This window comes from Pelobates fuscus, chromosome 1 (assembly GCF_036172605.1).
Source record: "Pelobates fuscus isolate aPelFus1 chromosome 1, aPelFus1.pri, whole genome shotgun sequence".
Lineage (NCBI taxonomy): Eukaryota > Metazoa > Chordata > Amphibia > Anura > Pelobatidae > Pelobates > Pelobates fuscus.
Window position 1 is genome coordinate 464,713,701 of NC_086317.1, and position 13,463 is coordinate 464,727,163.

A 13,463-nucleotide genomic window follows, 5' to 3' on the forward strand; every position below is an offset into this window, starting at 1 on the left:
CCTCCCCCCCTGGCCCCCACCCCAGCGCGGTGGGTGGGGGCCCTAATAAAATAAGGGGGGGGGGACCTACTGTCCTCCCCCCGGCCCCCACCCCTGCACGGTGGGTGGGGGCCCTAATAAAATAATAAGGGGGGGGACCTACTGTCCTCCCCCCTGGCCCCCACCCCTGCGCGGTGGGTGGGGGCCCTAATAAAATAATAAGGGGGGGACCTACTGTCCTCCCCCCCTGGCCCCCACCCCTGCGCGGTGGGTGGGGGCCCTAATAAAATAATAAGGGGGGGGACCTACTGTCCTCCCCCCCTGGCTCCCACCCCTGTGCGGTGGGTGGGGGCCCTAATAAAATAATAAGGGGGGGGACCTACTGTCCTCCCCCCCGGCCCCCACCCCTGCACGGTGGGTGGGGGCCCTAATAAAATAATAAGGGGGGGGACCTACTGTCCTCCCCCCCTGGCCCCCACCCCTGCGCGGTGGGTGGGGGCCCTAATAAAATAATAAGGGGGGGGACCTACTGTCCTCCCCCCCTGGCTCCCACCCCTGTGCGGTGGGTGGGGGCCCTAATAAAATAATAAGGGGGGGGACCTACTGTCCTCCCCCCCGGCCCCCACCCCTGCACGGTGGGTGGGGGCCCTAATAAAATAATAAGGGGGGGGGACCTACTGTCCTCCCCCCCTGGCCCCCACCCCTGCGCGGTGGGTGGGGGCCCTAATAAAATAATAAGGGGGGGGGACCTACTGTCCTCCCCCCCTGGCTCCCACCCCTGTGCGGTGGGTGGGGGCCCTAATAAAATAATAAGGGGGGGGACCTACTGTCCTCCCCCCCCGGCCCCCACCCCTGCACGGTGGGTGGGGGCCCTAATAAAATAATAAGGGGGGGGGGACCTACTGTCCTCCCCCCCCCTGCGCGGTGGGTGGGGGCCCTAATAAAATAATAAGGTGGGGACCTACTGTCCTCCCCCCCTGGCCCCCACCCCAGCGCGGTGGGTGGGGGCCCTAATAAAATAAGGGGGGGGGACCTACTGTCCTCCCCCCGGCCCCCACCCCTGCACGGTGGGTGGGGGCCCTAATAAAATAATAAGGGGGGGGACCTACTGTCCTCCCCCCCTGGCCCCCACCCCTGCGCGGTGGGTGGGGGCCCTAATAAAATAATAAGGGTGGGGACCTACTGTCCTCCCCACCGCTGCGCCGTGGGTGGGGGCCCTAATAAAATAATAAGGGGGGGGGGACCTACTGTCCTCCCCCCCCTGGCCCCCACCCCTGCGCGGTGGGTGGGGGCCCTAATAAAATAATAAGGGGGGGGGACCTACTGTCCTCCCCCCTGGCCCCCACCCCAGCGCGGTGGGTGGGGGCCCTAATAAAATAAAGGGGGGGGACCTACTGTCCTCCCCCCGGCCCCCACCCCTGCACGGTGGGTGGGGGCCCTAATAAAATAATAAGGGGGGGGGACCTACTGTCCTCCCCCCCTGGCTCCCACCCCTGTGCGGTGGGTGGGGGCCCTAATAAAATAATAAGGGGGGGGGGACCTACTGTCCTCCCCCCCCTGGCCCCCACCCCTGCGCGGTGGGTGGGGGCCCTAATAAAATAATAAGGGGGGGGACCTACTGTCCTCCCCCCTGGCCCCCACCCCAGCGCGGTGGGTGGGGGCCCTAATAAAATAAGGGGGGGGGACCTACTGTCCTCCCCCCGGCCCCCACCCCTGCACGGTGGGTGGGGGCCCTAATAAAATAATAAGGGGGGGGGACCTACTGTCCTCCCCCCCTGGCCCCCACCCCTGCGCGGTGGGTGGGGGCCCTAATAAAATAATAAGGGGGGGGACCTACTGTCCTCCCCCCTGGCCCCCACCCCTAAGCGGTGGGTGGGGGCCCTAATAAAATAATAAGGGGGGGGACCTACTGTCCTCCCCCCCGGCCCCCACCCCTGCATGGTGGGTGGGGGCCCTAATAAAATAATAAGGGGGGGGACCTACTGTCCTCCCCCCCTGGCCCCCACCCCTGCGCGGTGGGTGGGGGCCCTAATAAAATAATAAGGGGGGGACCTACTGTCCTCCCCCCGGCCCCCACCCCTCTGCGGTGGGTGGGGGCCCTAATAAAATAATAAGGGGAGGGGACCTACTGTCCTCCCCCCCTGGCCCCCACCCCTGCGCGGTGGGTGGGGGCCCTAATAAAATAATAAGGGGGGGGGGGACCTACTGTCCTCCCCCCGGCCCCCACCCCTGAGTGGTGGGTGGGGGCCCTAAATGAACCCCCCCCCCCATCAAGGTGACTAGGGGTCCCAAGCCCCTAGTCGCCCCCCCCCCCCACCCAAAACATTCTATCCCCTACCTACCCCCCTCACCCTAAAAATAGTGAGGGGGGAATAAAATAACTAACCTGTAAAAAAAAAAAAAATTAAACAATTAAACTTAAGCCAAATAAAAATCCATCATACCCGTCGCACTTTAAAAAAAAAAAAAAAAAAAAAACGAGCGCAAAAAATAAATTAATCCATGTTCACCCATGGAGGGCACGCCGCGTACTGAGCTCCGCAGGGCGGGTCAAGGCTTATAAAGCCTTGCCCCGCCCTGCAATTAAGCTTAGAACACACTGATTGGTTGGTTTAAGCCAATCAGAGTGCTCTGTGTCATTTTACACAGCGTGGGAAAATTCAAAATAACTTTCCCATGCGGAGTAAAATGACAGATCACTGTGATTGGATGGTTTTCAAGCCATCCAATCACAGTGCTCGGTGTCATTTTACAAGCGTGGGTAAATTCCAAAGAACTTTCCCACGCTTGTAAAATGATACAGAGCACTGTGATTGGATGGCTTGAAAACCATCCAATCACAGTGATCTGTCATTTTACTCAGCGTGGGAAAGTTCTTTTGAATTTTCCCACGCTGTGTAAAATGACACAGAGCACTCTGATTGGCTTAAACCAACCAATCAGTGTGTTCTAAGCCTAATTGCGGGGCGGGGCAAGGCTTTATAAGCCTTGACCCGCCCTGCGGAGCTCAGTACGCGGCGTGCCCTCCATGGGTGAACATGGATTAATTTTTTTTTGCGCTCGTGTTTTTTTTTTTTTTTTTTTTAAAGTGCGACGGGTATGATGGATTTTTATTTGGCCTTTTTGAGGGCTGAAGAAAGAAGAATTTAGAAAAAAGAAGACGTCAAATGGTAAGTTTAATTTTTTTTTTTTACAGGTTATTTATTTTATTCCCCCCTCACTATTTTTAGGGTGAGGGGGGTAGGTAGGGGTTAGAATGTTTTGGGGTGGGGGGGTGACTAGGGGCCCCTAGTCACCTTGATGGGGGGGTTCATTTAGGGCCCCCACCCACCGCTCAGGGGTGGGGGCCAGGGGGGGAGGACAGTAGGTCCCCCCCCCTTATTGTTTTATTAGGGCCCCCACCCACCGCGCAGGGGTGGGGGCCAGGGGGGGAGGACAGTAGGCCCCCGCCCCTATCTTTATTTAGGGCCCCCACCCACCGCGCAGGGGTGGGGGCCGGGGGGGAGGACAGTAGGTCCCCCCCCCCTTATTATTTTATTAGTGCCCCCAGGGGTGGGGGCCAGGGGGGAGGACAGTAGCCCCCCCCCCTTATTACCATTTATTTTTTTACAGTGAGCAGCCACAGGCTGCTCACTGTTTAGTGGACATGCCCCTACTCGCGATATAGCGAGTAGGGGCATTGGGGAGATTTGAATCTCCCTTATGCTATTATGGGGGTCATACTGACCCCCATAGAGTGAGGGGGGACCTGGGGGGCTTATGAAGTGGTGGGGAGCACTGCTCCCTGTCGCTTCTGTCTTTACATATTACAAGGAGGGAGCTGCACGCCGGTAATAAACTGATCCTCAGTGTTAGTTTGTTCATCTGATTTTTTCTATTCATTCATTCGTCTGTCTGATGAATGAATAGATGAAATTCCCGTTCGCATGTCCAGGTGTTTCACTGGGCATGTTCGGGAATCTCACAGTCTGTCTAGTGTGGGCAGATGACGTGTCCCACAGGGACTTCACCTACCCACACAAAGATGGCGGCGCCCTGAATAAAGATCAGGGCAGAAAATACAGATTTAAAAATAGGTAATGTGGGGGGCTTAGGGACATTTGGGGGTGACTAGGGGGTCAATTGGGTGTAGTGGAGGCGGGAGGGGGGTTAAAAAAAAAACGGGATTCGGCATGACAGTGCCGCTTTAAAGTGTTAGGAATACAAAGTTGTATTGCTTGCACTATAGTGCCCTCTGGTCCACCCCCTTATCACCCCATTCTGGCAGATAAAGAGTTAAAAAAATTTTTTTTAAATAAATAAACTTTATTTACTCACATGATTTCAGGACCGAGTGAGCATGCGCAGCAAAGGCTTTAGGACAGCCACTGGAGGTGGAGTTAACCCTGCAATGTAATTATTGCAGTTTATAAAAAAACTGCAATAATTACAGTTGCAGGGTTAGGAGTAGTGGGAGTTGGCGCTCAGACCACGCCAATGGGCAGAAGTGGTCTGGGTGCCTGGAGTGTCCCTTTAATGCTTTCAGTTAGGGATTTCACTGAAGCTGGATGTCCTCATGCAGGAGGATGTCCAGCGTCGTTTAAAGGCCTCAAAGTCCCTTAGAATCCCAGACGCACCTCTAGTGGCTGTCTGACAGCCATAGGAGGCAGTCTTAGTCCTGCAAGGTAATTATTGCAGTTTCTCGACTGTGATCTGGGACACTGCACCCACACCACTTCAGTGAGATGAAGGGGTCTGAGTCCCTATAGTGTCCCATTACGCCACTTAAAATAGTAAATCCCATTTGTGTTATTCACCGGATCTGAAATCTCGGAGTGAATGTAAAGGGAATTTTTCCCAGTTTAGCAATATTGAAATCAGATTTCACAATTCCTGGGATACTGAATGATTCCAAATCTTAAAAAAACCTGAGCCAGTGTGTGACATTTTAAATAAGGGTCAATGACGATTCTAAAGAAGGAATAATATGGGCGATATTTGCTTTAATCTGTATAGATGGCAACACTAACAAGTAAACAAGATATTCAACATCTTTGGCTTCTGTCTCTTACGTTTTTCCCCAATTACACAGTTCCTCTGTGCTGTTGCAATACAGTAAATGTACATAGCAATGCCATTTTGTTGCATTTTTGGCAGTGGATAAAGAGATATTGTTGATACCTTCCGATGAGGACTGGGTGATGCTGGCTGAAAGTCCAGCGCTAAGTAATCCACACTCCCAGTACTTTTTTTCTGCGCTGGACTATTTGTACCACTAGTTCCTGGAGACGCCGACACTGGGTTTTGCTGGAATGGAAAATTGTATTTTGTTAAAGAATTCTGGAGTGTTGGCCCCTCCAACATATATTGGCATGTCATTCCCAAAACTCCACCCTCTGCCCAACCCTAAAACTTAATTTTCAATAGCGGGTTTTATTGGTTATGAACATTGATTGCTTCTTTAAGGGTCCATTAGACGCTGAACCAACTTTATCTTAACCAAGGCACAGTAAAAAAAATAAAAAATTATCAAAAATAGAAAAATACATGAGAAAAATTTGAAAAAGTTCAGGTAAGGGAGAAGATGATTAGGAAGTGGGCAAACTTCAGGAAGATCTGTTACGTCACCCCAAAACATTACATTCCCACACATTTATATATATTTAAAGCACCATCAAGTTGAACTGGCACAGGTTTGTTAATGATCTCATTCTGAGGATATTTACTTGCCATGTTAGGAGTTCAAAGGAATTTAAAAAAAAAAAAGGAGGTCGCAGAAGTCTGTACTTGTATAGAACATTTCAAGGTCAAAGTTGCAAAAGTGAAGCAATCACCATTGAAACCAATGGATTGCACCTGCTGATTGTATACCTCCCAGCATTTCACAAGGACAAAGAGGGACACTTTAATGTTAGAGTGAGACGGTGAAGGTGTCCAGGGGTGGGGCGGTCTAAAAATATTTTAGGTGACTTAATATAAACTATTGCATAAAATGTAAATTAAAACATGAATTACGCCTGTTCTTTACACAGACTTACTCTTAAACACGTGTTGTATTGTGAACATTTTTGCTGTGGAGCTCTGTAATACACTCAGACACATCCACAATATGGAGCACCTAACAAAGAGGGACATTAGGAGATAAAAGAGGGACAGAGGGATTTGGGACCAAAATAGAGACTGTCACTTCTAAATAGGGACAGTTGGGAAGTATGAAAGTGGAATCTGTATTAAATCATATTCTATATAAATTGCATAACTCTGCCACTGGATAACAATTTAAATAGCAGCAGATTTTAAAGAAAAAAAATATATACACATTAAAGGAACACTATATGGTCAGGAACACAACTTCCCCTTGCCTCCCTAAATATAGTAAAATCTTACTTGTATTCAAGTCTGAAACTGCTGCCTCTGCCCCTGAACTGCCTCTGTCTGCGGACATCATCAGAAGTGGTGGCCTGAGCTATAGGATTAGCTGTGACTGTCAAAGAGGCAGATCAGGGGCAGAGCCAGCACAAGTCAAACACAGCTCTGGCCAATCAGCCTCTCTATGAGGAAAGTTCAGTGTCTGCATCCAGAGGGTGGAGACACTGAATGTTTGGATGCATTTTAGGCAGCCATGACCCAGGAAGGATCTCTAACAGCATTCTAAGAAATGGCCAGTGCAGTTAATACTAGGCTGTAATGTAAGCATTGCACGTTCTCTGAAAATACAGTGTTTACAGCAAAAAAGCCTGAAGTGAATGATTCTACTCACCAGAACAAACACATTAAGCTGTAGTTCTTCTGGTGACTATAGCGTCCCTTTAACCCTGGTTTTATTTATTGGACTGAATGAAGGTCACGTCAGGTTACGTGTAGATGTTGGAGAACTAAAACTTCTGAAATTCTCCACCAGAGAAGATTGAAACTTGTCATTCATTCATTCGCAGGAACGATTGCTGCCTATTGGGCATTCCATTCCTCTTAAAGCCACAAGACGCAGCCTTTATGGTGATGTGAATTCTAATGATGTAGCTTACGAAACTAAAGCCAAATGCTCTCAAGCATGAAAACATAACTATGATAATACTCTCAGCTCTTGGGAAAAAAATAGATTAATTTAGATGAAAAGAGGCAAAATCTATTATGCGATCAGCAATTTCATTGCTCAGATCATCCCAGCGGTATGAGCGTTTAATTACGTTTAGAAAGTAAGCACCCACGGCTGCAGGCAGCGTACCACAATAGTAAACAAAGCAACCCTTCTGTAGCACTGGGGGTTATTCACTACAGACCACGTTTTAGAAAACTGAGAAGATAATTGTATAATTTTATCTGATTTGGAGATAATCAGACTCTGCTATATCTCATAGCTTGGCTAGTTTAGCTTAAAATTTACAACTCAAATTTTAAGAGCATTAAGGGAAATGTAGTACATAGAAATTCTAGTATTTATAAGGAAAAACTGTTATAAAATGTTCTTTTCTGTAAAAATTTTTTTTTTGGAAATTTAAAGAAATACAAATGACGTACCATGGCAACATAATTTTCCTCACTATCCCCTGAGCTGGTGCTGGTAATACTCTGCGTGGACACTGGGCGGCAGTATTGAGATGAGCTAGATTTCAGACCATGCCTAAAGATAGACACAAAATTGTGAGGTTATTACATTGTGTAAATATTACGCATTCTTGATTCTTGTTTTTGGAATAATTTATAGCTTTGGCAGTTTTCCTAGAATAACTATATATAACTGCTTATCTAACTTGCTGAAGTACTTTGTGTATGAAGAGTGTGTCCTCTTCATTTTGAAAAAAGTGCAGATTTCAATACAAATTTGCACTTTTATAAATTAACCTGGTTACAACCACCCGGCTGTCAATCAGACAACCGGTCCTATTACTTCCTGGTTTGATTAGCTCAGTGGAGATAAACTCAAGAGGCAGCAATTGCCCAGAGCACCTGCCTTTCAAAGACTTCTCATTGAGCTGCATTGGGAAGTCTGTGATTGGACAGTCACAGAAAGTCTGGGTTGGGTTTGAAGGGGAGGACTTCTAAAGACTGCAGACAAGAGCTCTACAGCTTTCGCAAGCTGTTTTTAGATACAACCCAATGATACAATGCATAATAAAATGCATGCTAGTTTTCCTTTGAGATTTTCGTTTGTGTACCTTGCACCGACATCTCCATGTTGCTTCTCTGCTAATATAATTCTGCTAAATTTCAACAGGTAACATTTGTCTTGCACTCCTAAGACGGTGTCACTGTGGTAAAGACTAGCGCTACACTGGTCAGTGAGCTATATGTACATATCCATAATGCTAATGGCATCATTCCAGAATGCTATACACATTTTATTTCAGTGAGATTGATCTACGTAGGCAACATTAAATATTTTAATTATAAGATAATTTTGGAGCCACTGTGCATGGATTTAAAGGGGAACTCTAAGCACCGTAACAAACTACAGGGCACGGTACTGATAATGGTGCCTGGATTCCTCTAATGCTGTTCAACAGTATGAATAGCTCATCACTTACCTGGATCCCATTGGTGCCAGTGGCCTTACCCCTCCTTCAGATATTGCTAAAGTGATTGTAACCTCCGCACCAGCAGCATCAATAGCCAGCCCTGGCTAATGTTAAATCTTGCATATTTGACATCTGTCAACGGCAGACATAGGATGCTGACGACAGATGACCAATGGCTGCATGCCCCTAGCACAGTGCTGCTTATGTCCTCCCCCCAATCTCCGGGATATCCCTCCTCCAGTTTTTTTTGGTTGGAGCAACCCTTTAATCTATAAATGCACTTTTAATGAATAAATGCATAGTAAGTGATAAGGGATTATGAAATCTCCCCATCACCTCCACTTCTGATATTCATACTCACGTTTGCCTGGACCAAGATTTGGTGACCGGAGACTTGAAGGGAAGTTCGTCAATGATGGCTGTGGCTCTGAGATCCAGTGGCGTTGGCTTTGCTGTGTCAGGGAAGTTAAATAAAGTCATTACAAATATACAAAATCTGGCACTTAACCATTCTAATATAGTGCATTCAGCAAGCAATACATTGTTCCCTGCCTGACAGGTAAAAATACATTTTAAGCTTAGCAAGCGAAAGGATTTTAAATGAATGTGCTGCATGCATTGTCACTTGTAGTTCATTTAATGAAATACATCAACATCGTGAAAACATTTTGATTCTTGTCTAGCAAACTTGGAAGTATTGAGTTCCAAACCATACAATCCAATTTAGAACAGGAATGGCCAATCAGAGATCTTACAATACAGAAGATTGTTTTAACGGTTTGAGGATGAGTTATGCCAGTGTGTGTGGGTGTGTTTTGGTGTGGAGAGGAGGGGGAGGGAGGGAGAGACGGGGTAATGAAAAGGTATATTTGATGAACTTGTGTAAGTAACAACCTAATTTATAACTATGGGAAACAATTAATTCAATAACTACTAATTGTTTATGTTAACGCATGAAACGTGAATATTTGTTAAAACTAGGAAAAAAAACTATTTGTTCAAGTGATATTGTTGTCTGTGTACAATTTAGTCACTGCGGCATAGTTATATACTTATTCACTATTTTGATTTTAAGTGCAAATCTAAAACTATAAGGAATACTACCACAAACATTTTCATTTACATTTTCTGTGGTGTATTGTGTACATCTCTCTGAACTGAACTGAACTGGATATTGATTGCAGCCATTTTGAAAAATTATTATCCACAGCTCCCAACTTTATAAGCACAATTATTTTTCGTATAATTTTCAATGATTCCCACTTTTTTTTCTCTCTTTTTTTTTTTAAATGCAAATCTGAGCGATTAATACACATTCTGAGAATGTTAGTAGAGTTTTATGAGCTATAGTATATACAATATGGTGCCATATAAATATATATATATATATATATATATATATATATATATATATATATATATAAAGAAGATAAATGATAACAGACTTTTATAAGCGTATTATAAATACTATTTTTATACATTTATACATTTTTAGACATTTCGGTTTCTCTGCAAGAATGCTGCATAAGTCTATCGGATGCAAACTATTTTTGCTACATTTTCAGGTTTTAGGACCAGGTATTGCTCCGTTGAAAAAGCCTCCATGTCATACTTACATTTCCTATCAGGCTTAAGGTTCCTGTTGACTGGTGGGGGTTGAATCTCACTCACGCGAGATGGCCTTGGACATAGTGAAGCTGTACTTCCTTTGCGAGCAGGAAGTGTTGCTGAAGAAAACCCTAGTAAGTCAAAGTGGTGAGGCCCAGGGCTCATGGGAATATAGGCATTCTGTGCATTGTCATTCAGCTTTTCTGCGTTAAACTGAGACGTGGATCCAGGATTCATTGGAACATAGTTGTCTTCAGAATCTGCGCTTTCTGAACGAACCATGGAGGACTTGGTTTGCTGAGAAAGCAACATTTTTTAAAAGTGAATAAAATGGAGAATTCTACATTGCTCCTTTAAATAAAAAAAAATAAAAAAAAATCCGGTCTGATTTTTGACTATTTACATTTTATAAGTGTTACATCCTTTCCTTCTTGACATTGACTAAACATTGCAACACAGTCCAAAGCGGTTTGTATCTCCTTCCCCTAATTTCCAGGAAATTTGTTCTTAAGGGGGCACTCTAAGCAACATAACCATTGCAGCTTTCTAGAATGTTTTTATTGCATTAAATGTCATGATGCCAACCCCAAACTGAGGTCAACGTGGATAGTATTGCCTTGTTAAGGGTGATGGGCAAATCCACATCTGGAAGCTGTAATTGTTTCTCTAAAGTTTATTATTACTACAATGTATCATTTTACTTAAAATATTTCCCTTCTGGTCGTCTGGTCTACAGAACATGAGTTTCTGAGGGCTATATCTAGACATCGAAGATGTAGTTGAGCTAAGTGTCACACTAAGAGGAGGACAATTGGGCTTTCACCGAGAAGGAGATCTTGGCCAATTTACTCTTCATTGAGCATTTTTAGAATTCCAAACCTTAGATGATGGATTTTCCAACAAGACCAATATGCCCATGGCTCTGAGGCTCTAAATAGGGTAGCAGAACTATACGTTTCTGGAATATCAAGGAACAGATCGACTTTCTACTGTACTCACTTGGGACAAAGGGTTGAAGGAACCATGTCAAGCTTTCTACTAGAATTAGGCTGAACATAGCATGGCACATTTTTAGAGACACCCTAAGAAAATGCTTTTGTGATGTTTAAAGTGGGATTAGGTCTTCTCTCTTACTGGAATTAATACTTTGCCCTATGCAATAGTAATTCAGCTTTCTGTTCTGTAGAAGTTGCGGTCAACCTACAAATTGTCCGAATTAATAATTCTCCCTTCCCACTGGCCTTATTGTCAACAATGTATTATTAATCTTTATCAGTTAAAGCTTTTTAAAGAAATAGTCAGACTCCGGAGTATACTTTGGTTCTTACCAGATAAGAGTTGAAACCATCGTTAATCGATTCCACAGACTGCTCGGCACTGAAGTCACCAATTTGAGGATAATCATAAGCTTCACAGGAGGAGGCTGCCATAGGAAAAAAATAGAATTAGGACAGCAGTGACTTCATGTTGCCAACAAACGCTGCATCGAGAGAATTCATACTACCATTACCTTCATTGCATCTTTATTATAGAAAACGTACTAGCCATCTTTATTTCTTAAAGCCTAAATGTGACATATGACTTGAGACGATCACTAGATTTGCATACTCTATTCCTTCTAATTTCCTTTCACTTTTAAGGCACAGCATGAGAACAAATCAACATTAATTTGAATATCACAGAGTAATCAGTAGTTTTCAGTATTCAAGTCATTTAGGTCTAGTTTCTCCAAGACAGTAACTCATAGAATAGTCCCGAACTGTAAATGTATACGTCTCAATTTTATGAAATCTTAAAAACCAGAAATGTGATATAGTCCAAGTCTATAGTGGTCTGTGATTGTGTCATCTCTCAGAAGGTTAAATCAGACACAATCCGAAATAATGAGGAGTTAAAATCTATACCAGATCAGTTCATTATACTGGTAGGTTTGACCACCTCTGAAGACAAATTTGTAAATATGTGTAAATATGAAAACAGCAAAAGCATTGTTTCACCATCCTGGGACGTGAAGAGTAAAACCGATATTTCTGACGAAGTAAAAAAAGATGAGAAAAAATTCAAAATCACAAGCAGGAAAATGGAGTCACCCTTCTAAGACACCAAAATGATGAATCAGCGGACTGTATTCACCCAGCCACTGTCATGAGTCATCAATCTATCTTCTAAGTCAGCAATTTCAAATGAATATCAAATAAAAATAACACTGTGAAGGTTTCTCATCTAATTCCACATGTGTCAAACTGCTGTTCAACAAAAAAATTTAAAGAAAAAAGAAAAAATTCAAAACAGGAGATATTTTAGCTGAAAAATAAATGTGTCGGTACTAAGTAACAGATTCACACATTGTGATTGGCACGCTTTCATTTGCACCAAAACTTAGTTAATAACACATCAACATGTACATTAAATATAATTTTGCGAAGACAAAACACAAGTGAAATATAGATTATACTTATCGAAGTAAATGGAACACCAATAATGGCATAACCTTTGTATCACTTTGATCACAATATAGCTTTAATGTTCATATTCTAATAGTCAACGCTATACCATTATTTCTTTCTGCAACACTTAGATTAAATATTTGGACTGAAAAAGAATTGGGCTTACTTATAACATTTTATCGTGGCTTTCACCATACTGCTACAATTTTATATGCAATAAACTTCGTGAATAACCTAACATTCTACTAGCATCGTACCTCGGTGGCGTCTATTCTCCATTGCTGGCAAAGTGTTCCGTCGAGGGATGTTCACAGATACAACGTCCATATTATCTCCATTGTGTTGCTGTTGAGGACTGCCCCACCGAGTCTCTGCTTGTCCCGGTTTAGGAGGCCGTGGTGGAGGAGCAGAATGGAAGTCACTGGACGCAACACCCAGAGCATTGTGATTCTTGTCCAGGGTGAATGTTCGTGGGATTTGGTACACAGATTGAGGAGTCCCGGGGAGGTCATAGGAATCTGTTGATAATTCACTGAACTCTTTACACAGAGTATTGCTGGGAGTTTTATATGTGTAAACATCATCATTTTCGGATTCCAATCCTGTAAGGCTTGATTTGGTTGGAGTGTCTGAGCCAAAGCTTCTCGGTAGATCATAGGCACTGTCCCTTAGCTCAGAATTATGCCGGCTTGGTTTTGGTAAACTATAGAAGCCGTGAACCTGACCACTGACTCCATTTAAACAGTGTCCATAGCCCTGTGCCAACTTCTGGACAGCTGTATCACTGCGCATAAAAAAGGAGGACCTCGTGGCTTGAGAAAAACTGGCGCTTCTGAAACAATTCATTGGAAGAAAAAAAATAAATAAAAAAAACACAAAAACTTACAAATATGCAAAACTTTACATAAATAATATGTATGTGGCCTTCAGAAGT

At 44.3% G+C, this 13,463-nt stretch overlaps 1 protein-coding gene across 1 annotated transcript in view; it reads right to left on the reverse strand.

Annotated features, from left to right (window-relative positions):
• GAB2 (GRB2 associated binding protein 2) overlaps window positions 1-13,463 on the reverse strand; it is a 203,183-nt gene that overhangs the window by 3,440 nt on the left and 186,280 nt on the right. The window contains exons 4-9 of the mRNA XM_063444962.1: window positions 12,787-13,361; window positions 11,411-11,505; window positions 10,091-10,379; window positions 8,836-8,926; window positions 7,477-7,579; window positions 5,140-5,265 (exon numbers count right to left, since the gene is read on the reverse strand). Of these exons, the coding sequence (XP_063301032.1) occupies window positions 5,140-5,265; window positions 7,477-7,579; window positions 8,836-8,926; window positions 10,091-10,379; window positions 11,411-11,505; window positions 12,787-13,361 (1,279 nt within the window). The remainder of the gene's footprint in view (window positions 1-5,139; window positions 5,266-7,476; window positions 7,580-8,835; window positions 8,927-10,090; window positions 10,380-11,410; window positions 11,506-12,786; window positions 13,362-13,463) is intronic.